This window comes from Mus caroli, unplaced genomic scaffold (genome assembly GCF_978045245.1).
Source record: "Mus caroli unplaced genomic scaffold, Mus_caroli_1 scaffold_12, whole genome shotgun sequence".
Taxonomy (NCBI): Eukaryota; Metazoa; Chordata; class Mammalia; order Rodentia; family Muridae; genus Mus; species Mus caroli.
In genome coordinates, this window is record NW_028227267.1 from 98,496,976 (window position 1) to 98,523,540 (window position 26,565).

At 41.4% G+C, this 26,565-nt stretch overlaps 1 protein-coding gene across 15 annotated transcripts in view; it reads left to right on the forward strand.

Annotated features, from left to right (window-relative positions):
• The window catches only part of Lmo7 (LIM domain 7), a 211,460-nt gene that overhangs the window by 143,847 nt on the left and 41,048 nt on the right, over positions 1–26,565 (forward strand). For 7 of the 15 annotated variants that reach the window (XM_085828814.1, XM_085828821.1, XM_085828822.1 and 4 more), the window contains 8 exons: positions 5,672–5,702; positions 7,022–7,135; positions 11,087–11,285; positions 14,474–14,726; positions 15,590–15,871; positions 16,439–16,639; positions 17,469–18,188; positions 19,187–19,216. In XM_085828814.1, the coding sequence (XP_085684940.1) occupies positions 5,672–5,702; positions 7,022–7,135; positions 11,087–11,285; positions 14,474–14,726; positions 15,590–15,871; positions 16,439–16,639; positions 17,469–18,188; positions 19,187–19,216 (1,830 nt within the window). The remainder of the gene's footprint in view (positions 1–5,671; positions 5,703–7,021; positions 7,136–11,086; positions 11,286–14,473; positions 14,727–15,589; positions 15,872–16,438; positions 16,640–17,468; positions 18,189–19,186; positions 19,217–26,565) is intronic. The other 8 variants (XM_085828817.1, XM_021181949.3, XM_085828818.1 and 5 more) reach the window with 4 other exon arrangements.

The following is a 26,565-nucleotide window of genomic DNA, read 5'->3' on the forward strand; positions in this document are numbered from 1 at the left end:
TGGGTTTCAGGAATGGAATTCAGTTCAGCAGTCTGGGCAGTAAGCTCCCTTCCTTGCTGAGCTATCTGGTCCAAGGCCGGTGCTTTATTGTGTTAAGCTTCTGCCTGGGGGTACCTACTCAACACGAGGAATTCCAGTATGAGTCTTTGGATGCGTGTTTCCCTGTGGAATGGCACAGTTACATTTGAGTAACTGAGGTTGGACTTGAAAATGGAGGTTGAGAACTGGGGAGAAGAGATGGTTTTGGAGAATGTAGGAATCAAGTCTTTAGAGAATTATGATGTTGGGTAGCAGCAAGGGTAGATGGGGCCTTTCGGTAGCATGTGGGTATGGGCAGTGTCCCGAAGGGAAAAGGAGTTCTGAGTCACAGAGCAATTCAGAAGCAGTGGGATTCTGTGTCAGATGCTGTGAGGCCTGACTTGAGGTAATTTCCTCCTGTCTCTTGGCCCTCGATCAGCCAGGATGGCTCTGTGAGGAGAGGCAGCACACACACACACACACACACACACACACACACACACACAAACACTCAGATGCTATCTTTGCCAGCCCTGTGAGTAATTCTCTGATAAACCATGTGTTGGGATAGCTCCCGTTTTCCCTGGTCCCCGAGGCTATGGAGCAAAGCTGTGGTGGGTGTGGTGTGTGGGCCCAGAGTGAGCTCTTTGAAGGATTTTCAGAGTTTCTTTGGATAGAGCAGTGAATGACTGCTGGCTGGCACATACTGGCAAATTATAATCTCTTAACATTTTGTTCTTAAACTTCTATCAGATATGATGAAAGCAGGTTTTGTGTGTGTGTGTGTGTGTGTGTGTGTGTGTGTGTTGGCTGTATAGACATCCCTCCTTCCAGTGATGAGGACCTTATAGAAAACGTAAAGGCTGTGGCAGGCTCTGATAGCCCAAGGATGGGTGGAGATGACTGGCTTGGTGCCAGTGAATCTCTGTAGATGATGATTGTACCAGGGTGCCACACCCTTTGTTCTGACCTCCTTTTGGAAGTAACTTCTGACCCTCATGTAAAGCTATCTATACTAAGTCACCGGAAGAAGTGTAATGTGAAAGAGCATTGGACATTACGTCTCATTCAAATGTGTCTCCCTGAGGGGAAAGGACTCTGTGTAAGGGGATCAATGACTGGCTTCCAGCAGTGATCCCTGGCTCAAGAGGCCAGTTGAGGTGGATAATGATAATTGGAGACAGTCATGAAGTCTCCTTTCCTTGCTTGGCCTGGGCTTAAGCAGTCTGAATCTCAGTGATACCCAGTGAGGCTAGGCTCCTGTTTTGCAGGCAAGGATTTGGGGCAGTGAGTTTTCAAGCCCAATTTCCTGCAGATGGTTGATGAGGAGTCAGGATACACACAGAGTAGATCCAAGAAGTGCCTGTGGAGCCAAGATGGCTCCCCCTGGAAGGACCTCACATCATTTCTTCAGCAGAGTTAGAGATCTGGGTGGGCCTTTATTTTCCTGGTCCTCCAATCAAAATTTACTTCTTGATTGATTCAGACTTGTGTAAGTAGTAAAGAAAGCATGAGTGTTACAGCTTCCAGTTTCTACATTTAGTACGTAGCTGTTTGGGACAGTTGATGACGATTGTGTGAGCCCACAGACTGCCCAGTTTGCTGAGGACAGGCAGCAGAGGATATGCCAGAATTAACGCAATGGAACAGTTAGCTCTGCTTACTATTTTGTGATTATTAAATGTGGTTTCTACTGTTAGGGCATATTTAAGGATTAAATAAAGGCTATCCATATACTTAAGATAGCCATTTTTTAAAAAATATCTGAATATAACCACTTAATCCAATTTATAGTAAAACCTTTTAAAATATAAGTATGAAGTCTTTGACTATTTTTTTTTCAGATATCACCATGCAAGATTTTTTTTTTAAATTATGTTTTTGTTTCTTTTTGGAGGGTTTGACACAGTTTTACAGAGTTGCATTTTACTTCAGTGTTAGAGGAAATGTGGAGGAGGCTGGGGAGGTGGCTCAGTACGGCTCTGTGAGAACAGGGATCTCAGTTTGAGTTCCCAGCCCCCAAATGATAACCTGAGCATGACATCAGAGCAGGCAGGTATGGATCCCAAGAGGTTCACTGGCAAGCTACTCACAAAACAGTGAGCTTTTGCTTCAGTGGGAGACCCTGTCTTAAGATGGTGAGGTTGAGAGCCATAGTAGAAGACACCCCCCTCTCTGGCCTCCAATGGGTACACGTGGGTATAGTACCCCCTCCCACTCCCCGCCCACCCAATCCTAACTGTGGGTAGCAGTGCAGTTGGAGTCAAATTGGACAGACATTAAAAATAAGCTAATGCAGTTTAATTTTTTCAACAGCATATGAATATTAAGAATGTCCTAGGTGTTCATTTTAGGCCTTTTCTTGCCAACTTGCCTTTCCAAAGTCCGATCAACGAGTTCAGTGAATGAGAATGTTTGTGTATCTTGCATTACGCTGGTCATATAAAATATTTTTATGCACATCCAAGTAGGCAGACCCTCTATTCATGCACTAGAGACGGCAGCGAACAACACCACACAGAGCTATTCACATACTTAAGGCTGGGATTGAGCATATAGCTAAGTGGCAGAGTGCTTGCCTAACATGAAGTCTAGGTTCAGTTCTCAGTACCACCACAACATACAGAAACAAATGCAGGCTAAAGATGGCTGTACGCGTAAGCTAAGTAGGGAGTAAGAGGAAGTTAGGGAGTGCTGTGTTAGGCTGGCTGCAACTTATGTCTGAGTCCAGCGTAGAATGTCATTAGGAGGCCTTTGTGGGAAGAGTGGACAGAAGAGCCTCTCCCTCCATGAGCCATAGTCTGAGAACTGGTCTTGATAAGTTAGGGATCCTATTTTGTGTGTTTCCTCTTATCTGTTGAAGTAGGGGACATTGTATGCGTTGCATCTCTCAGTATAAATTAGAAACCTTGAAAATAAATGGTCCAAATGAAGAGACCCTGGGACCCACATCCATTCCTAAAGTGCTCCCTCCATGGTGTTGTGTGACCTCAGTTCTGGGCACACTTGTTCTGGTGGGGCCACTCATCAAGGGCAGATTTTACTTTCAACTTTGGCTTGTGCAGGCTCTTGGCTTGCTACTTTGAGTTTCCTCTCTCTACTGGTTAATTTAAAAGCTCTCAGGAGTGTGCTCTGTGGCCACCCAAGCCCAGGAGCTGCCTGTTTCCTGACTTCATCCACTGGGGTGTGTGTGTGTGTGTGTGTGTGTGTGTGTCACAGTGAACTCTACTCCAGCAATCTTGGGCCATGTGAATTCCTGACATTATGGGCTTCAGTGATAGGAAGCTAATTTGGCTGGCCCCTGTGTCTTTGTGTTGTGGAGCACGTTGTAAATGCTCACACTTAGAAAGGAATGTAAAGTGAAGGGCCAGAAAGCAAGGTCACTGCTATTGGATCTGTCACGGAATAACCCTGCCTTGCTTATCGTTATAAAAAGTCAGAGGCTGAAGGACGGGAAATATTTATTTCAAGCTATTGAAAGGAGGTGAGGTTTTCACAAGGGCTCTGTGATTCCTGATACCCAAGCATGCTTTTGATAAAAGTGGGATCACTTTGAGACCCATATGTCTGTGAGACTACACATTCATGGTACTTTTGTACTTTAGATAATTTACTATTTGAACTGATATGGCAGTCACCATTAGAATTATGGGCCACGAGTTCACAGCCATTTCTAGTGATATTCCTCACTTAACAATTCCTGAAACAGAATTCTATTCAGTTCTACAAGATGATTTTCTTTTGGTTGACAAGATAAATTATAACCTGAGCAGCGCAGATGTGAAGTTTCTTCAGATTACTTTTTTTTTTTTTGAAGTATAGTACACAAACAGAAAAATATATGTTAACTCAAAGATCAACTTCCAGGGGCTCAGGAAATGATAAAGTACTTGCCCTGAAATCAAGAGGCTTTGAGTTTGATCCCAGAACCCATCTTAAGAAATGACCCACAAGCTGCTAAATATACAGGTCGAAGATTCCTTAGGAGGCACACACAGTTAGATAGCCAGTTTATGGCTCAGAATTCAAATTCTCAGCCTCAGAGAGGCCTTGCTCCATGCCGTGACTCTCCCATGCTCTACCCCAAGGGTACCAACTGTTCTTTGCTTGTTTTAGTACCTATCCATATTACTTGTATTCTTCTTTTCTCATTGTTTATGAGACCGAACCATACCCTAGAATAAAGTTACAGGCTGTTCAGTCCCATGGCTACCTGGTATTCATTCTGTGTAGATATTCCATAAGAACATAGAAAGGCTCCTGAGTATGGCTTTTGTCAAACAGATGAAAAATAAAAAAAAAAACAAACCATACAAAACTGTTCTTAGGCTGTAGCTGGAACTGGGTTGACTGGGCTATGGCCTGTGGGCTTTAGTTTAAGTAGATGCTACCAAGTGGGATCCGAGTGAATGGAGCAGATGTTTCTACCAGCGATGTGAGGACTTAGGATTTTCCTCTCGGTGCTTGTCTGGGTTGGAGCTGGATATTAAGTCTGTTTTGTGTCGAGCTTGTTCTGTGAAAAGGAAGAGTCGTCGATGCTGGAAAGCTGAGATCAACCGTTGTCTGTCTTCACGCTCACCTCATTTTTCTTCTTCTCTCTATGAATGTGTGCTATGTACATTACCAGCTTGATGTATGGAATATGTTCCATCTGCATATAGACAACAAATGTGTGTGTGTCTTTTTTCTTCTACTACTTAAGCCATGCTGACAAGCCATCCTAGAGGCCTAATCAGGCTCCTACAATGTGGCTCTCACTGATACCATGTGTTGGCAGAGATGGAAAATACTTACTTCTGTACTTGAGGGAGGCCCCTCTGTTCTGCTACACATTATTAAGTCTCTTCAACACTGAGGTGGTGTCTGTTTCCTTTTGACTTTCTTATAAACATCATGCTCTTTTGCAGGCCAGTAAAAATGTCCTACATGCCTGTAATAGAGTAGAGGCTGTTCAGGTCATAGTTCCTGATAGGGTTTGTTTGTTTCTTTTGGAACTGAGTATTACTAAGTAGTCCTGGCTAGAGCTCACTTAGCCTTAGTGGCCTTGAACTCACAGAGATCTGCCTGCCTCTGCCTCCTCAGTGTTGGGGTTAAAGGTATCAGATCCCACACCTAGTTTGTAGCCCATTTTTAAAACTGTAATCTGCAGGGCCAGAATTCTTAAGCAGTTTGCCAAAGGTTTTCTTGGGTATGGATGGTAGCGGGGGGGGGGGGGGGGGGGACTCAATACAAAGCTGTGTGTTTGATTTTTCTCCTTTCAGGGGTGTGTGTGTATGTGTGTCCAGCTTTCCGTGTGTATGTGTGTCCAGCTTTCCGTGTGTATGTGTGTCCAGCTTTCCTGTCATAGGCATGCTTTGACTTTTTGCTTAAGAACCTTAGAGTAGGTTTAAACATTAAAGGTAATTGAACAATTCATCAGACTATCATTGGTAAAACAAGAAAAAGAGCAAGGGATTTCTTTTTATAGAAAACTCACTGTAATATTTAAGTCAGTGGCTATGGAAAGATTCTTGTGCTGTGAGATCTAAGATTTCAGAACATATAGGAGACTTTTAACACTGATAGAATTTTATAATGAAAATGAATTTTAATCATAATTAATAATTTAAGGTTCATGGATATTATTTAATCAATATGTTCTCTTTCTTTACAGGCAAGAAGAGACTGACAGGAGACTGAAAAATGTAAGCTGTATTTAATGGAGTGTTATAAATAGCTTTTCCTTTATATTCTGTAAAGTCATAATAGCTCTAAGAATACACGCCGAGTCACCGTTTCTAATTAAATTTTATCCAGAAACCAAACAGTTGAAGTCCAAGAGCGTGCATTAATGCATTGTTAGACTTCATATAGACTGGATTTGGGCATAAAATGGAAGATGAAGTTTCAAGGGTCGTTGTTCTATTTCTCATCTGACAACACCACACTCAATTTATAAGTTTTAGGGGAGCAAGCAAGAGATTATCAAATTAGACATTAAAAGAAGACACTGACTGCTTAAGAACTTTGGGTAATTATCAGTATAGACTGGCATCATGCCCTTAATATTCTATAATTATAAAAGAATACCTAAAAATAACAGCTCTATTTAAAAATATAGTCATCAAGCAATGAGAATTACTGACTTTAGGGGTTTATTATATAGTTCTATTGGAAAAATGTTGACATAAAAAGTTTCACTTGTGGGCCAGGGAGATGGGCCTCAGTGGGTAGAAGAGCTTCTTATACAAGCCTGGTGGCCTTTGGATCCCTGGAACCAGTGTAGGAAGCTGGATACAGTGGCGTGTGTGTATTCACAGTGCTCTTAGTGTGAGATGGGGGGTCAGAGACAGAGAGGCCCAGAAACTCGTGGCCAGCCATGCTTAATGGAGCAGCGAGCTACCAGAGAGACCCTGCCTTAAAACAAGCTAGGAAATGGGAATCGGCTTCCAGACGTTGTCCACCTCTGTGGTCCTGTGTGCATTCTTTCTGCCTCCCTCCCTCACACTTGCCCCCCTCACACCAGCCCTGAGTTTTACTTGTAGTTTACACTCATCCTTTTTTTGAGATAGCTTCTCATGTAGCCCAGTCTGATCTCATAGTTTTCATGTACACACATGACCTTTGAACTTCTGGTTGTCTTGCGTTCTGAGTGATGGGAGTCCAGGTATAGACCACTAGACCCAGTTTCATGCAATGCTGGGGACTAAACCCAGGGCTCCATGCACGCTAAGAAATCATTCTATTGAGCACTACTACCAAGCCTTGTGTGTTCTTCTTACTAACCCTTCCTCTTCAAGGGTAGAGTGTATGATTGCCTATTGAGTTCTGGGCCTTGCGATCTGAGAACCCACTATGAAACAATGAACTATATCACGAATAACTATATTTTACTGACCACATTCCATACCATACATCTAAGAGTCTGCTTCTTATCTGTGGTGTATTATGAATTGCAATTTATCCGCTTGCATTTGAACTGGTACTTGCATACCAACTTACTGGTCTTGTTCTTTCCATTTAGGTTTTGATAACTTTGTACTGGCTGGGAAGAAAAGCACAAAATAACCCCTACTATAATGGTCCCTATCTCAATTTGAAAGCTTTTGAGACTCTTTTAGGACAAGCTTTGACTAAGGTAAGGATACAATCAACATGGATATGTAATAACTTCTGTTACTTTATGACACTCTTCTGCTTCTCCTCTGTGGCAAACATGATGAGTTTGTCTGTCCTCTCTAGACAGGGCTGTGTAAGCAAGTTAGGGACTTGTTTTCTGGCTTTATATGTTTCTTCCAATAGAGTGGGCTATCTATTCCAGACCAGTTCCAATATATAGAATTTTATGTCCTTAATTTTAGGCAATTTGATGGCACACACATTCTTTTTTTATACACTATATAACTTAACTGTTTTTATACTCATTATGAACTCAACCTGCAGTAAAAAGGCATTTTTAGGGCTATTAACATTTATAGGCATTACTCAATTTCTTTATATTAATTTGTTCTTGAGGTAGGTAATTATCTCTAGTGACTACATTCCAATATCACCATGGTGCTTGTGTTCCTTGAAGAGTAATAACGTTAAATGAAACTGGGCCAAGTTTCACTTGTTTCAAGTGTTTGTTTCAAGACAGAGTTTCAAAATAATCTAAGTTATCTAAAACTTGCTATATTGCCAAAAATGATCTTCCTGCCTCTACCTCCTAACTGCTGGGACTGCAAGCATGAGTTATGACTGACTCCTGAGGAGGGTATATGTTTGTGTGTGTGCATGTGTGTGTGTATAGGGATGCACGTGAGAGTGTGAGAGTGCTGGTGACCTTGGTGGCCTGAAGAGAAGAGCATCAGGTGCCCAGGTGCTAGAGTTACTGGCATTGTTTATTGCTTGATGTGGGTGCTGGTAACTAAACTAGAGCCACAGATACTCTTAACTGCTCAGCCCAGAATTTTGTTTTTTACCTGTGTTGCTGCTCCTTCATCTTGCAACAGGCATTGGAAGCTTGTAGGCTATTTGAGAAGGACCAAGTGCTGAGAGCAAAATATACTGATTTTTCTGTAAAAAAAAAAAAAATCTGTATTTATAGAGCCCTAGTGGAAAAACAAATTTCTCTGTGGAACTATTCATCCAGAGTACTTTATAAGAATTGAGAGAAAAATAAATGCTCAAAATGATAAAATACCATTTATAAAGTAGTGCTTGCTTTGTGAGAGTTCTCTGGTGACTTTAAACAAGAAAGATATTTAGCGTTTGTTTCTGGCACATTGCGAGGATGAAATTCATGCAACTAGCTATGTTTCTATTCTAACTATGATTAGACTAGAGGAAGATTTCGTCATGATGAGAATACTTGCCTTCTGCTCTATCTATCCATGTTTTTCAAAACACTTTTCCTGCATTTAGCCACCCTTGTGCATTACAAAAAGATAGGATTATAAGGTTTCATTGTTGTTATTTTTTGTTTTTGTCTTTCTATTGTAAGAAATTGGTAGCCCTTTAGGAGAAGCTCAGTTGGTTCAATGCTTGCCATGCAAGGGTAAGAATGAGTCTGATCCCTCAAATTCATGCAATAATGTGGAGTGTGGTGATATGCATATGTTATCCCAGCACTGGGGAGGCTAAGACAGTAGGATTCCTGGGCTCTGGCCAGCCAGTATAACCTGCTAGGCTAACTCCTGACGAACAAGATATCCAGTTTTGGTCTCAAGAACCATAAAACAACCAAACAAACGCCAGGTGGACATCTCTTAAAAAACAACACTGGAGATTGGCCTCTGGCCTCTGCACACCTACCCTGCATGTGCTCGAACACTCGCACACATATGTGCACCCACACCTGTGTGCTGCATGTGTACAGGAACACAGAAGAGTTGCTCTGGACTCACACTTGTTGCATGAGGTAATTGAATTAATAGTTGAGATATTGCCATTTACACATATTGTGCTAGAAGTTGGAGAATGACTCATTTACCAGAGAGCATAATTGTCTGAGACTTGAGCACATCGGTCCTTGCTGTGGAAGAGAGTAAAGCTCTGGTGGGGTAATTGCAAGTGGTTTTGGGTACAAGGGGAACCTGGCTTCACAGTCATTTGAACTAAGGAGCTATGCAGTTAGAAGGTACAAGGGACATGGAATTGTGGACTAGTGTTCTTTATAGCCTTCCTAACTTTTTATGGCAGTGACTCAGGATGAGTGATTTCAGTGCAGTCTGTGCTAGGAATGCCTCTTTAAAGGATGTTTGCGCTCACCGATGTCAGAGTCAGTGTGGTCAGAAGATTTTTTTTTTTTTTTGTAGATAAAACTGTGGTTGTAGTCCTATTATCCCATTACCTGGTGAGAATAGAGACGAGAGGCATGCCAATCTATCATTTGTTTTGTATCAGTTCTTTTAAAATGTAAGGCATGACGTCCTCGACTGTACTTTCCCAGTTCCGACAGTGATAATGCCAACCGGAAATCGCAATGAAACCACACTCACTGAGAGCTGTTGTATTTGAGTCAGATTGTAATTTGCAGATGACTCATTTGTGGGGGACCTATCAGGGTGAAGTCCTTAGGCTGCAGGGACAGACTGAGTGATTTACAATGGTCACATAGTTACTAATCAGTCACTTTAACATTTATAAGATCAGAAGTCATTTGTGATTTACACTGATGTTTCCAAAAGTATGGAGTTATGTGTGTTTGAAAAGCCTGATGCATCTAAAGACTGACTTTAAAATGTCAGTCTCATAGCCTGAGACAGAGCCTGCTAGCTAAGCTCGGAGAAAGGTAGACCCTGGCCATGTTCACGCCAGGATGTTAAGATTAACAATGGCGGCATGAAATCTCTTCACTGGCCATTCTTGGCACTTCAAACACGCATCAGACAATTGACTCAGGAACTGAAGGATCTGATTTAGGCAGAAGTCTGCTTGAAACAGCTGCTAGTTATTTGTTCCAAGCACTTGCCAGCTTTCCTTCACATGTTGAAAGTATTCTGATAAATGTTAAGGCAAGAGTAACCCTTGCAAACCTCACATCGTTATTGTCTGACATCGTGTTTCCATTTTGGCGGTTTCTAATACTGTCTGCTCATCTACCTGCTTTTAATTAACCATTTGAAGATGAGTTCAGGTAACCCACCTCAATCTTATGTTCTCAGTGTCCATTTCTTAAAAAGGAAAAATGCTTTTCTGCCTAGCTTTAATGTGTACTTTAAAAAGCTCATCAATATTCATTGTCATTTAATATGGAATCTTTTTCCTCATGGTCTCTCAACTATTTTTTAAAAGTTAAAACATGATTTAATCAATGACTCTGTAGCCCTGATTAGTTAAATCACTTTGTGCTTCTGGAAGGTTGTGTGAGAATGAAAGACACACTCATGAGCACACACACACACACCCCAGTTAATTTTAATATGCCTTTGGGAGACCTGGTTGCCAGCATCTTATATCTAGGTTGTATAATGAGTAAAAATAAATAAATTCTGTAATGTACATGTACATGCTCACTGATCTTTATAATAACAAAATTCATTTTTTTTGACGGTTGATGGGGTTATAAAATGTCATTCTTAACTTATGTTTAACAAAAGCACCCCAGATATTTCCTGAAGAGAGAACAAGACATCCTAAAGATTTGCCTACCTTTGGGGTGTCAACATTAAAATTTTTTTCTTTGATTTCTTTCATCCCCCACCCCCCATTCTCTATCTCCTCTCTCTCTCTACACACACACACACACACACACACACACACACACACACACATACATATATATGTATGTATACACACACACACACACCACTGACCAGCATTTCAAGACTACTGTAATTTTGTTTTTATTAGTATTTTCATCTTATGTTTTGGTTATACAACTTTGTTAATAATTTTAGGTATTTTCTTATTATATGAAATTTTGAATACCCCCTTATTATACAGTTTGTGGAGAAAAAAAAAGATATACTTTTAATGGGTTTTGTTTTCTTCTTCTTTTGTTGAACAGAAAAACCCTGTCAACTTACCCTTCTTATTAATCAGAGCTTTTACGTCCCTGCAAGTTCATGTTCATTCTCTGATCTTTGTACCATGTTTCCTTCAGGCACTTGAAGATTCCAGCTGCCTGAAAAGAAGTGGTCGGGACAGTGGCTACGGGGACATCTGGTGTCCTGACAGAGGAGAATTTCCTGCCCCTCCAGGTAGCCACAGAAGGGAAGATTCCTTTGAGAGCTTGGACTCGCTGGGGTCCAGATCTCTGACCAGCTGTTCCTCAGACTTCACTCTGAGAGTTGGCAAGGAAGGTGAGTGGGTGTTGTGTCTTGCGCTGTGTGTTTCTTTTATCTCTTCGTATGTGAAGAGAAGATAGTAAAGGAGAGAAAGTAGAAAATGAAAATTATCCAAAGAGTTTTCGCCAGGATGAGGCTCTTCATAGGGCCGTGTTCTTAGGTATTTTTGTGGTGGTTCTTTCTTCTGTATTTGGACTTCTGAGGAGATGGTTCCTGGCTCACTGGGCCTGGATTTTGTTAGCGAGACTCTCTTGAGATAGAGATTGAGCAATAGATACCTAGTAAGACCCGTTAACTCAAATATCTAAACACAGAGTGCATTATAAGAGTCTGTAAAATGTCTGTTTTACTTCCTGGGTAGTTTCCTTTCTTGTCTTAATTTTACCAGAAGTCCTTAAGAAATACTAACGAGGAAAAGTAACTCAATGTTTCTCTAAGCTTTGACTAGCAGGGAGGTAGGACGCATCTTCCAACTGTGCTCTATGCTAATCCACAGCAGAGGGTGAGGCAATCAGTTACTCTAAGTCTTGTTGTGGGAAGGAAATGTCACTCAAGCTTGAAGGCTTGGGGTCAAACACTTCCCTGAAATGTATCTTCAAGGCTTAGAAGATTGCTCAGTGGTTAGAGCTGTTCACTGCTACTAAGCTTGAGTTCCATCTCTGGGACCCACATAGTGGAAAGAGGGAAAGAAAATCAATTCCTGTAAGTTCTCCTCTTCCTTCTACATGTGCATTGAGGCAAGAACAAGCACACATATATTCACACAGAATCAGTAATGATTAGTAAATTTTTAAAAGAAGAAATGCATGCCTCCCCCTTTCACACTGTAAAGAATTGTAAAGAAATACATGTCTTATTCCTGTGGCTATTATACCTAATATATTAATAGTTTCAAACTAAACATCCAGGTAGTCTTAGTTCATTCCATCTAAGTAGAAACCAAAGATAACAGTTCTTCAAATTCTGAGGCTATCCGTCAGTGACAGAGCACATGGCCAACTCCAGCACTTCCAAGACCAAGCCTTTTCCTTTTAAAGATGCCCTGAGCTTCAAGCATCATCGTTATCAGAACGGAAATGGGGGTTCTGATTGTGAAGTTGTATTCCATCTTTGAAGATTTTCAGTTTATTTATTATGGACATAAATATTTGACCCAAGACCTTTATTATGCAAAAATCTCAGACATCACAAATAATATGTTTGTTTTCTTAAAGTTAGTGAAGCATACCCAAACTAAACTCCTTTAGAGTAGAAAAATGTGAATGGCTTAGTGTTAACCTTTGTAACTGTCACTGTCTTTACTGAGGTGTGACTCTTTTAGAGTTCAGATGAAGATGCTCATACCTATAAGGAAGCCAATCTAAGTTTATAGTTCATCGGAGTAATCACAGTTATAAACGAAGCCTGAAAAATCTCAACCTACTGCGTTCCGTTGTCCTGACCGGGGAGCCTATGGAATGCTTTGTTTGAATTTATATCTACTTGGCAAAGTATAGCAGAGAGAAAGAAAGGTTGTGGGTTTGTGGCAAGTGTAGATTTATCATCAAAACGTACAGACCGACTGGTGTAAGGTCAACTCCTCCTTTATATGTGACCTATTCCTGGTGTGTGTGATGCAAAGCAGAGGGCCCCACAGTCTCAGTGCAAGGGAACCTTGTTTAAGGGCTGGACAGGTAGACAATTCTAAGTAGGGGAGTGGGAGGGAACTGGGTTCCAGGAGAATGAAGCTTTTCTGTGATTACTGTATTAAAATTCTGCTACCCACACAATTATAGTGGGTGGTAACCACACTTAGGATAATATTTTTAGGATTAGAAAATTGTGCATGTAATGAGCTTTATATGAAAACATATCAGGAGTGGTATTTGTATATAGGCTTAAAAATAATATTTTTAAGTTTAAAACTTCAAAAAACAAATGGAATGTGATTTACAAATTTTACTAGTAGGTTTTAGTAAGGAAAGCAACTTTTTTTGTTGTTCTTTTAAAAGAAAGTGTTAAACAAACAAACACATACACACACAAAACAGGGAAAGTAGCTTAATGACTCTGGTTGTCCTGGCTGTGGCCATCTTTCCACCCAGACTCCCCTTTCACTCGTTCTTGTGACATAGCTATGTCAGACCACTTCCTCTGAACCATATTGGCATTGTTTGCTGTTCATTCCTGCCTGGCAGGTGACAAAGGCAAACTGTGTTAGGTCAAGTTAACCTGGCTGGTGTGCTGACAGCCAGTAGCTATGAGGGGAGACGCCTTCTGCAGCCAGGAGGAAGCCTGCAACCCTTACCAACTACTGGCGTTTTACAAGTGCACTGGAGGCAGGGAAGAAGGGACAGGAAGGAGTTTACTGCAGGCGACTTGTGTAGTTACTCTCTCTATTCTTATTGGGTTTTTAAGAGCTGTTTTTTCCCTCCTTCTTCTAATTAGAGAATATATTATTATCTGTTTCTGTCTATCCTTGGGATCTATCACAAATACTTTCTCATTTTCTCCTTTCCCTTTTCCTCCTTCTCCTCTCCCTTCTTCCCTTCTCCCCCTCCTCTTAACAACCCCTCCCCCTTTCTGTTAAACCTGCTTTTAAGTAGAGTTTTAAGCACAATTCCTGGTTTCCATTACAGCTTCTGTGCTTATCAAGTAAGCTTTAGTTTGGTGCTCTCGTGTATGCATAAGATATAATTCATTAGGACTTCAGATGTCATCTAGCCTGTCTTCTCTGGTGTAGGATTCATGTCCCTAAGAGTGGCCTTACAGGGGTCTGTCTATCACCATTGAATCTTGTCAGTCTTCCTTTGGTTTCTATGCTTGACTGTTACTTCCTGGAAATCTGATGGCTTCCTGCCTTTTGTTATATTACTGAGTTCCTGTAGACTTGCGCTATCTCATTGGATTTTATCAGGTGATATACCTCACCAAATTTATGAAGCACTGTGGTGTCAAAGAAGGTTGGAAAGAGAAGGGACTGTCCAGGGCTTGGGGGATTTATTTGCTTATCATGGCTGCAGAAGAATGTACTACGTGTGTGCCTCCAGTGGGAAGGCAAGTCCCTCCTCATGGGTCTTATCACAACTTCTTGACAAAGTTCTAAAAATATTCAGGCCTTTCAGCAGCAGCCCTGGGTTTCCAGGGGAGAGGAGAATATGCTGAGGGAAGGGGCTTCAGCAGGAGAGCCCTGGAGAGTAAAGCAAGTTTTTGTGCCGTTATAGGTTGCGAAAGTGACATCGATTGGGAATTTACATTCAAAATGCAGGATTATAACAAAGATGATATGTCCTACCGAAGGATTTCAGCCATTGAACCAAAGTCGGCTCTCCCATTCAATCGTTTCTTGCCGAACAAAAGCAAGCAGCCGTCCTATGTGCCAGCACCTTTGAGGAAGAAGAGGCCAGACAAACATGAGGATAACAGGAGGAGCTGGGCAAGCCCGGTCTACACAGAAACAGACGGAACATTTTCAAGGTAGTGTCATGGGATGTGGTTCCGGAGTGCTTTCTGGATTTGTGGAACTGTTTAATGAGGTTTAACAAGGTTAACAAAATGGCTAGTTAAAGTATAGCTTCCACCAATGGGAATTTCTTTTCTTACCTCTGTTTTCAGTCCTATGTTGAAGACAGTTATTGTGTTTCAGAACGCCAGCATCCAATGACCAGATGCATGCCCTCAGTTTATTGGTGTGTTTCAGCTCACTGGATGACCGATGTGAGCTCTGCTGTGTTCTTTCCATTGTTTTTCTTTCGTGTTGATAGCAGTGGACATGAAAAGAAACTCTTTACTGTCCCACCGACTTAGCAGAGTAAAGGACGATTTTTCCAATCCATCTTTCAGCACAGAGCCTCGTGGTTCTGAAAGCGGGGTTGCCTGATGTGTTTTTGGATTGACTTAGCCAACCAGAGATTCCATGTGGAAAAGAGACCTGAGGGTTTCATCTCATAATCCACCTCTGTCAACTCTTGTCTTTGAGTATTTTCTCTTGATACGCTAGCCTCTTGGCTACATACACTAACAAGGTCAGACATCTATTTATCCTGGGTCTGGGTATCCATGTTGCTGCTGACTGCATTAAACAAAAGCAACAGGTAATGCTCTTAGAATTCTTCTTTCTCTTAACATAGCCCTGTGTATCTAGCTTTTCTCTAGCTAAAGTGAGGTGATGCTGTAATGTCTGACTTTGGCCCTAGGAGCTGTGGTGTTGAGATGCGGAGTTAACGTATTTCCTTCACAGGGGTGTAAGCGTTGAGAGAGAGGGTAGAGTGCATGCCTTTCGGGTTCTTCGCCACAAACTGCTCACACAGTATTTTAACCTGGTTGGATATTTTGAACAGTACCCAGAGGAGAACCTGGGGTCCCAAGATGGAGACCTGGCACACAGTCCAAGAAACTTCCACCTCCTCTTGGTGTTTAGAAGAGGAAGAGGAAAAATTCACGCGCATGCCCAACATTGTGAAGGATGATCTGTATGTGCGGAAGCTTAGCCCAGTCATGCCAAGCCCAGGGAGCTCTTTTGATCAGTTCCTTCCCAAATGTTGGACTCCAGAAGATATGAACTGGAAAAAAATTAAAAGAGAGACTTATAAGCCATGGTATAAGGAATTTCAGGGATTCAGGTTTGTCAATGCATGCTCCTGGTGTTCTCTGTCCCAGTCCGGTGGAGTCTGTGTCTTGTTTTTTTTTTTTTTTTTTTCAGTTAGGGAGCCCGAAAGCTTGACTTGCCCTTTAACATCTGTAGAACTCTGATAATTAAAGAAAAATGTTTAAGTGTTATCCTTAGACTATACATGGGGGCGTATGCCTAGAATCTTAGCACTCTGGAGGCTGAGGCAGGAGGATTAAAAGTTTGAAAAAAGTCTTAAGCTTCAAAATGAGGCTCTGTCTCTAAAAACAAAACAAAAGAAAACAAAACAAAAGGAAACTTTCTGACCTACTTGTAAACTCCCTTCCACCCCCTGAGGGTACTTTTTTTTTTCTTTTAATAAACTGCCTGTGGCCTATATTTCTATTATTAAAACACAACAACAATAACAGCAGCACAATAAAATATTCCAGATTCTAGACTTTAAAAGGCTCCCCCCCTTTTATTTCTATCTCAGCATTTGATTTCAAAGCTTACATTCTTCATTTCTTTCTTTGCTTCCTCCACCCCTCACCCTTTTCTCCTTGTCACTTCTCGGCAGAAGGAATTCTGACTCTGAGAATGAGGATTCGGGCTCTTTCCAAAGCTCCACCATTTTCAGTAGACTAGACAAGGCAGACCATAGGTTAGACAGCAACTACCAAAGACCTTCACTCTTGCTGGAGCTAGCTACCAAACACACTATGAGGTCACGGGACACCCATGCAGCCAGGAGGACCAGCAGTGCTTTGGAGGAATCCAGGTGCACCTGTCTGCATGAGCTACCTGCTTGTGGCTGACCAGACACCTTCTTTGACTGCTTCTGCTGCTACTTTAACCTAGAACCTGAGTACTGAGCCATGGGAACGTAACGACACAGGGTAAAGGCACGGTGTGTAACAAACACCCTGCCTTCTGCATGAGGGTGTTGCCGAAAAGTTGGTAGAAATCAACAGGCTGTTAAAACAACAGTGTGCACAATGGTTAATACGCAAGAATCCTATTGAGAAACCATTCCAAAATTGCTTTTTAAAATATTATCTGAATTTACTGTTGTGCTGGGTATGGAGATGTGGTGAAAGGAAATATTTTTAGGTAGGCACTGGGAAGGGCAAGTCTGGAGAAGACAAACCTAAACCCACCTCGGGGTCTTTTCTAAGAATATAGACCAGTTTGTTATTTCTACTTACCACGATGTGCACTACAGCATACAGTATATATGATGGCCAACTCTTGATCACACATCCTCTAGGGAGGGGACGAGCCACTGTGGATAATGGAATTAGAAAGCTGGTACAAGGAGCGGTGCCCAGGCCTGGGCTGGGAGGTCCACTTGATTTGAGTTGTAGGTCAATGACTTGACCTTGATAGTATTCACTCTTCCTGGGAGGATAGCCTCGTGTTTCTTTAGATGATGCCCCAGGAAAGTCAGAGACTAGTTTTGAATATTTGTCTTGTTTGTAATACTCCTTTCCATCGCTCCTAAATTAACCCCCGCCCTCCATAAACCCCGATGACTACTGGTTGGTCTGCTGTCTTTCTCCTCATACTTATTACGATTCTCCCTCCCTTTTCTCTTTTCTGTGCATCAGTCAGTTTTTATTGCTTCAGGCCCTCCAAACCTACTCTGATGACATCTTGTCCTCGGAAACAAGTGTCAAACTCGATCCTACCTCTGGCCCCAGGCTCATAACTCGCAGGAAGAATCTCTCTCCCGCACCAGGCTATCGAGCCCATGACCTTGAGCTGCCAGCCCTAGATCCCGACTTAGAAAATGACGATTTCTTTGTCAGAAAAACAGGGGCTTTCCATGCAAATCCGTGTGTCCTTCGAGCCTTTGAAGACTTTAGAAGTTTCTCGGAGCCGGACGATGCCGTGGAACGAGATATAATTTTGCAGAGTCGGGAAGGTGAACTTGTACTTCCAGATTTAGAAAAGGATGATATGATTGTCCGTAGGATTCCAGCTCAGAAGAAAGAAGTGCCCCTTTCTGGGGCCCCGGATAGGTACCAGCCAGTCCCTTTCCCTGAACCCTGGACCCTACCTCCAGAAATCCAAGCGAAGTTTCTCTCTGTGCTCGAAAGGACACGCGCACCCAAAGAAAACAGCACCGGCTGTAGAGTGTTAGTACCTTCCTACCGACAGAAGAAAGACGACATGTTGGCTCGCAAGATCCAGTCTTGGAAGCTGGGGACTGCTGTACCTCCCATCAGTTTCAAGCCTGGCCCCTGCAGCGAGGCCGACCTGCAGAAGTGGGAGGCCATCCGGGAGGCCAGCAGGCTTAGGCACAGGAAGCGGCTGATGGTTGAGAGGTCAGAGTGTGTTTCTGCAAGGAGTTGGCTTGTGATGGATGCTCTTGTGTAACTTTCCTTATTGAAAAAAAAAAAAAAAGCCGCATCCATTTTTCAGCTCTGCATGCTGTGTGCCGTTTTGAAGCATCCTGTTTAAAAAAAAATTATTTGGCTTTGAGAAACTTTTAGTCAGTTCATGGAAGAAGTGCGATTCCATAGTTGCTCACCTTAGGCTGCTTGGAAAAGGTATATGCAAAGCTTGCCCCTGGCTTCAAAGAGTCCATTAGTACATTCTGATGTGACATTGGATAAAAATATTTTCTAATTGTGTCGGCAGGTTTTTATCATCATGTTTACCACTTTTGTGGCAGTCTTGCTGTGGTTTGGTTTTATGTGTTTATCATATTTTGCAGTGTCTTTTTTTTTTAACTGAGCTAAATATTTTCTGAAAACTTTGTGATTGCAGATTTCAATTTAAGTCGATTTTTGTGGTCATTCTAGGTTTTGTGAACTGTCAGTTTGTAGCATTTTTATTTATAAAGTTCAGTGCAAATTCCATTAAAATGCATGAGTCTGTCAAATTATTTGTTTGTAGTTGTGGCCATTTCTGTAAAACGAGCCACGTGGCTTCCTGATAGCTCTTCAGCTTGCTATAGGTGGGGAACGGGCAAATTTGACCAGGCTGAATACAGCAAAATGGCCCTAAATCTAACTTAGCTCCTGGCAAGCGGAGGCCTTTTCTTATGAACTTTTCTTATGGAGTAAAAAAAAAAAAAAAAAAATTACTTTCAGAGTAGTAAATTTAGAAAATGTTGATATTATTTGACCTTAGTTCGTTGACATTGGAGACTGACTAAAAGTTGAAATATTTAAAAGTTGATATTTAAGAAGCAGCTAAGGGCGGCCGGTTCAGATTTGCCCATTTTCAGTTAAACTCAGGTTAAAGACATCAAGTACTTAGAAGCGAACACCACTGGAGAGAATGGCCCTTTTTAATGTTTGGTTTTTTGGTTTCTTAGACTCTTTCAAAAGATCTATGGTGAGAATGGGTAAGTGTATGGTTCCCATTAAAAATAACCCCTCCTATCTGTTTGTCTCCTCTGTAACTCACTGCACCTCTGTCCTGGCATGTCACTAAATGGGTGCTGTGTGCAGTGCATGGGACTTCTACTTACTTTTTATTAACATTGCAACCCCATAGCAATATTTTTGTATTTAAATGTCCAATGCATGAACTGTTGTATAAAGCAATATCATTTATTTATTTATTTATTTTTGGCTGTATTAAAATTTAACTCCACCACTTTTTCTTTTTCATTTTCTTTTTTAATGTAATAACTGAAAGTCACAAAGCATCGGGCTAAGACTACGCTCATTTTGCTATATGATTCCTACAATACACTAAGCTTTGGTTTCTTTTTGTTGAAGGTCTCCCCCACAAATTACGTCTTTGAGAGCCTGTGATAGGAAAAGATATTACTGCTTACTTAATGTTAGAACTCAGGTAGCTGGCAGAATCCACACACTTAGCTCCTGAGGAATTTTATTAGTGGGCACAGTTAATAGTTTTCGGAGATACTTCCAAGATTCTTGATTACGGTAGAAATTTAACTGTAATGTAGCTGCCTATAAAGAACAAACTAGACTTTTCAAAACTATAAAAAGTAATCTTGGTCATTTCCGATATTGTTACAAGAAGTATATTTAAATTATTTCACAGATTTGGTCTACCGGTATTTAAAATTCAGTGGCTAAACATGTCAGTGTAATATAAATCTGATTGTCTCACGTGTTTTCCCAGTTCTAGACTATTTTAGGCTGTTGTTCATTCTCAATGCAGTTTTACCTGGCTTTCTGTAACTGAAATCAATTGGTAATAGTCTTTGAGGAGGAGAGGTGAAGGACACTCAATATTTTAATGAGCCTTAGGAGTTGAGTTTTGTCCCCCTTAACATGATTTGTCTAATCTCTCTGAACCTCTAAGTTTAATAGTATTTAATAGTGTTAATAGTTTGGAAACTTTAGAAGCTACCAAGATTGCCAACAGAATTCACGGTAAGAACTCTAGATGTTGGAGACACGACTGAGGGATAGGCAGCTATTGCCGTTACCCTTCCCAGTTGGCGTTTGAGGGGGAGGAAATTCGTTTTTGGCATAACACTTCAATATCTGTTTATCAGTGCATCGCAGGAAAGCTGTTCTAACTTGATTTAAAATCCCCTTGAAGCTTCAAGCGTCCTGACGTTATAACTTTCGTGAGGAATGTTCATTCGGCTTTGTAGCATAAACATATCTCTAAAATAGGTTTCCTAAGGGGGTCTAGGTACCCAGAGAGTAAATACTTGGAGGTGTGTGGTAAGTATGTAACTATCTCTGACTTGGCCCTACCTATTTGTTCTTAGTGTATCGTTGTGATGAGACTTGAATTACCCAGGGCAAGAGTGGGTTTCATGGTAGAATTCATGCCTAGCTTGCCCGTGGCTATAGGTTCAGTCCCCAGTACTATGCACCCACCCTTACCACAGACACCCATAAAGAAAATGTAAACATTCAACCTCAAAATGCTGAAGGATCTTTTTCTTAACCGTACCAGTCGGCAGCACATGCTTCCAGTCAGCACTTCCAGGTATTGGACTTAGCTGTATTGGTTATCAGCATTTGATTGAAAACGCTATTTAAAAACAATCCTCCTGTAGTGTTGGGCTAAGGTAACTATACACATACAGCAAGATAATCAGTTAATTGAGACTAATGAATATTACATGACTTGTCTGATAATGGGGCCTCATGTGTCTTAGAAAATGCAACTCTGTTTAGAAGCAGTTGTAAGTTTATTTAATTTCCCCCTTTTTCTTCTATTTTTTTTTTTGTTGTTGTTCAAGTTACCAGTGATTTCCTTATATCGATTTCTTGCAATGAGAGTAAAATATAAATTAAAAATGAGTTACCTATAGTGACTCCATTTTACATTTATGTTGAGTGAACTTTCTCTAAACATAATATAGTGGAAAAGTTTACTTTGTAATTAGAAACTAACTGCCCATTCATTATATGAATGCTTTATTTGTGCTGCAGAGCAATTTGAAGAGGAATGTGTAGGGTTTTTTTGTTTTTGTTTTTTTGTTTTTGTTTTTGTTTTTTTTTTTTTTGAGTCCTTTGCTTATTAAATTTCAGCTTGCATTTTGTGCAGTTTTGGGCGCCTATGCATGCTGTGTAAGTGTTTTACTAAGTTTTGGTTGGCATGCAATCCATTATGTTTACTAAGATGCTTTGTGTGTGACTGTCAGTTCTCATGTGTGTGTCTTTGTGTTGCATGAATTTTCATTTGTTTGGTTTTATGAAGTTTGGGATCTGGTCATATATGATGATGTAAGTGAGGTACTGACAACAGTTTATAAAAATATGTATAAACAAACTTTCAATGTAATAACCACCAAATCGGCTATTAGTATCACAAGAAAATAAATGCCAATTACATGTGAATTGATGGTCAAAGATTGCTAAGGCAGCTGTATTTTCCTTATAGAGCTTTGCCAAATGACTTTGTAGGATTATCAATCATAACAATCGGGACATACGATCAAGGCAGGCAAAAGGGAGGTAGACAAAGTGACCTGGGTTATTTTCTGAGGATTTTTTTTTTTTGCACGCTAGAGGACATGTAGGTATATCTAGAAATACTTCTCATCTTACAGCCAAGTGTGTATGCTACACTTAGTACTTTGTAAATGCCCTGCAATACCCAGGCTAACCCTCTACAGGACTTGATTTTCTGGCTGAAATGTCAATGGTGTTTCCCAAATAAGTCGATCAATCTATAAATGAAAATTCTTTCTTATGCTCTTTTTTTTCTACTTGATAGTAATTTCAAAGTGTCACACATAGGTTTGAATACTGGCGATTCATCACAAAATTCTATAGTGTCTAATGAAAATATATGTTCACATAGATAAATTAGCATGTCTATATTGCTTCCAAAGCTAGAGACCCTTAACTTAATTCTTTTTGAATTTCAATGAAGGCTATGAATAAATTCACATTTAGGGAAAATGGTCTGATATTGGCTCTTTGGGCACTTTTGTTCTATGGACATCCATCTGCCAGTTTACTGAAGTTGGATTTTAGGATAACCCTTATTTCCAGCAGAAAGTGCCAGAAGCATCCTATGCAATCAGGGGAGCACAAGGAAATTATACCTTTGTGATTTATAAAGATTTCTTCTTAAACTTCTTCCCATCCTTCCCTAATACTATTCAATAAATTGGAAAGGCAAGACACTTGTTACACCTGGATTTGCAGGGAGCAAATACAAATGGAGATGTAACCCCGAGCCTTCCGAGTAAGGAAGTATAAGCCAATGTAGCAGGTAACACTGAGAGAGCCGTGTGACTCACCTGTGAGTGGTCCCTGCTAGGCCTGTCCTCCAAGAGCTCCCTGATGCTGTCTTCAGGGCTTATCTCACTTCTGGGAGGCAGACAGGCAGGTATTATCTGCATTCCATAGATGTGGAAAAAGAGACCGAGATTGCGGCTTTCCCAAGCGTGGAGGCTCTCAGGGAGTAGAACTGGGCTGGGACCATGCCTCAGGAGGAAACTCAGAGAGACTGCTTGGCAGCGCTGGGGCCACTCAAGGATCTTGTGAGACTCTGATGTCATGTGTTAATGCTGGTAACGAAAGACTTCATCATCTTTTGTACTCCAGAAGCTGTAGATGTTATCTCTGTGGTCTGGGGCAAACCTTTTTAACTTGAAGCAGTTTACAGAGTTAGTATCTACCAGGTTCCATTCAGTCAGAACCTGCCTTAATAAGATTTAGTATATAGCACCCTGTTTTAAAAGTCACACACCAGCAGAGCCTTACCTAGGTATTCTACATTAGTGGACCAGGAGCTGGAGAAGGAACTGACGCGTGTTCAGTGGGTAGAAACCCAGCTGGTCTGGAGCCCTCCCTCCCTTGTCTCTTGCTGGAGCTTACAGAGACCATTTCGGCCTGTGTTCTTGCTTTAATGGGGGTAACTTTATATACCCCCAGGAACAAACTGTGCTCACAGCCCTGCCTACACAAAAAACTTGTCTACTGTAGCTCATGTTTGGCTCACTTTGTTCATGCTGTATGCGTCTGGGCTGCTGGACCCAGCTCAGTGCTCAGGCCCTCAGGGGAGAGAGGCCGTCGGCCTTACCTTTGACTGGCACACTGTATGGGAAAGTACACAGTAATGCTTCCCAGCCCAGGAGGAGGAAAATAAGGAAAGGAGCCATGGAAGGTTCTGGACTAGTACAACTAGTTCAAGTTTCTTCCCATAGAAAGTTTAGTGGCATATCAAATAGTATTTTTGTTTTCTAGTTTATGCAGCTTCAGGTGTTACATATCCAACCCCTTCTCATGCCTTGGATCTGCGAATTCCCTTCTTCTTTCTATTGAATATTTTTGTTTTAACTCAAAAAGCCTCTTACCATGTAGGTATGGCTTCAGTGAGTTTATATTCTCAAATTCACATCATTGAACTTGGGTACGGAGTTATACCTAGTGAGAGGTAAATTATACATATATAGATTGACATGTTTTTGTATAGTTATAGTCTATATGTAATTGATTCCCTACTAACTCTGTATAGTGCTATAAAACTTGGAGAGCAGTCATGCTTTCCCAGAGAGTCAATTTGGATTTTCTGCTTGACTATGCTCAGCGTTATCTCATTCTTAGCACAGATACTGAGTGTATCTGCATGCATGGTACTGTAATCTCGTTTCCTTTCCAAGAAGCATATGGCTTGTGAGAGAGATGATCTAGGCATGCCTGTGCATACTATATAAGATGACACCAGGAATTAGTAAACATGAGAAATACTATAGCTAAAGTACTAGAGTAGGTGAGAGAAAGGCAGTCCACTTTTCACATGGAAGAACCACGAAGACTGCATGCAAGTGGTAGAACACGACCTAGATTAGATCATTGACTGAATGTGTTTATGGAGTATGCACTATGGACTGGGCTTTGTTTTAAGCCTAGTAATCTATAAGCAAACAGTCAGATGTAATGTCTGAAAATCTTACAGGACTCAGCACATAAGAGGGAAATAAGAATTCTTAGATGCCAGTGAATGTCCAAGGAAAAGAGGTCTGGGGTTGGGGTCAGCCCAAAGAGACAGGCATTTGCAGGATGGAAGGAAGGAAACACTGAATCCCATTTAAGTGGATACCTGGAAGTGAAGAGAAGTCATGTAGCTAGATGAAAAGTATTCTGAGCAGATGGAAGAACAAGGAGAGAAGCAAGATGGGTGAGCATAAGGAAGACAACCACTTGGCAGGAGAGTGAGGCAGAGTGTTAGAAATGAGTGTGGAAAGGCAGCAAGGGACCAGGTTGTTTCAGACCTCAAAGGTCTTGAAGATTTAGGTCCCATCCTTCTCCCCCAAATCATGGCAATTCTCTGGCTTCCTTTCTCCCAGTTACTAGCCTGTGCAAATCTAAAGGTCCTGCTTCAGTTTGTCTGTCCAGCCATTGGTTATTGGCTCTTTATTGATCGATCAAAAACCAATTGGGGACAAGGATCGTCAGCGTTGTACAGGCAGATTCCTGATTTTGGGGGCCGGATAAATTCAAAGCATTGGAGCCCACATCTGGAGCTCAGTGTCCCATGACCCGACTGTGACCTAGAAACCTGCTCTTTGGAGCATGTTGAGTTGGATGGTGGAAGCAGAGAGATCTTTGGGATTCTCCAAGTGGATAATGTGGTAACAGTGTTGATCAGTCTGATGATGGGGAGGAGGTTAGAAGTTGTTGGATTCTAGAAAAAGAGACCAGATGAATTATGAATGAAATAAGTGTCTCGACAGTAAGAGAGTAACCTGGGTGACTTCAGGAATTTTGAGCCTAACAGTGGAAGGATGGAGTTGACCTTAACTAAGATGAGGAAAACGGATGGTGAGCAGGCGACCGTGGAGAGAGAGCTTAGCCATAATTGTGAGTGGTATTTTGAAAGGCATAGAGGCACCAGCCAAGGGCTTTTTGAGTTGGAGGGAGCATTTGAGGGAAGCCTTCTCCAGTGATAATGTAAGCAGCTGGTTTGGAAATGCAGGGGAGGGCTGTGCTCGACCTAGACTGCTGGCAGTCTGAATGGAAAGAAAGCTGCATTAAATGAGAAGATAAGTAATTGAAAGTGAGGAGAAACAAAAGTGAAAAGTGGTTCTTAGCTTTCAAATGTGGATGGCTGGGATGCAGGTACCACCATTAACCATCACTGAGGAAAAGCAGCTTGAGATCGGCTGTATCAGCATTAACAATGTGTTTGCTGAGGCCCAGTTTAAAAAAAAAAAGTCTTTTTCAGATAGCATTTCAGCAGGTCCCTATTCAAGCATAAGTGCCTATTCACAAGTCATTGGAAATGAGTCAAAGAGGGGCAGATTCCTGGCTGGAGCCTCCAGAGGCATTTGCTTAGGTAGTTACAACTGTATTCCTGAACCAGCTCAGAGTAGATTTAGAAAAAAAAAATGTGATAGTAGATCTGGGGAGAATACACAACTTAGGTGTCCAAGGATATAGTAATATAAGTAATATATGGTTAGTTACAATGTAATTAAGCTCAGAATACAATAAAGAGGACTTCGGCTAGCCCACCTTTTAAATTCTCTCTCAGACTCTCTCTCATTGATCTCAGGGATGAGCTGATCCCAGCCTTCCTGAGAGGTCTTTCTCATCAGTGTGGTCTACACAGGGGTAGTAGTCACTTCCCAACTTGGTCACTAACTCTCTTGTGAGCAGTCTCTTTACTACTAGGGAGCCAGCTTTATACTCTCCGAGAGTTCAAAGTCTGTTAGAAGATGTTACAATGGTCTTTAAAATATGTAGTAGTAATGGGAGTCGGGAAGGTTTTGAAGCCCTCCACTCTTGGCTTTATTGCCTGATTGCACATATCTGTATACAGGGGCCACAAGTCGTGAACTCTGCCTGATCAAGGAGAGGGTAATGGAGGTGGTTCTGATGGGCTGTGGGAATGACTCGTGGTCCTCTGTGAATGGGTCCAGCTGCGCAGCAGCAGAGTGGATCTTAGAGAATGGTTGAGAACATTGTTTCATGGTGTTGAACTTGAGGAGAAAATATCAGGTAGTCACTAAATTATTTAGGAAGGGCCCAGTCAAAAGAAAAAAAAAAAAAAAACAGCCAAACTTGTACTAGGTTATCTTTGAGGGGATATGGACAAAATAGACAAACTCAGACAGGTGACGTTAATGACTTTTACCCCAAGATAATTTTAGAGTTGACCCCTCTAAATACAAGCACCGGATTATCACCTTTAGAACTGTTCAAGGTTATTCTGACTACTTTGTGGAAAAGAAAAAAAAAGCATCTCACATGTGAGTTGAACACCAGGCTCTTGTTTCCGAGCTTTGGAAAAACACCA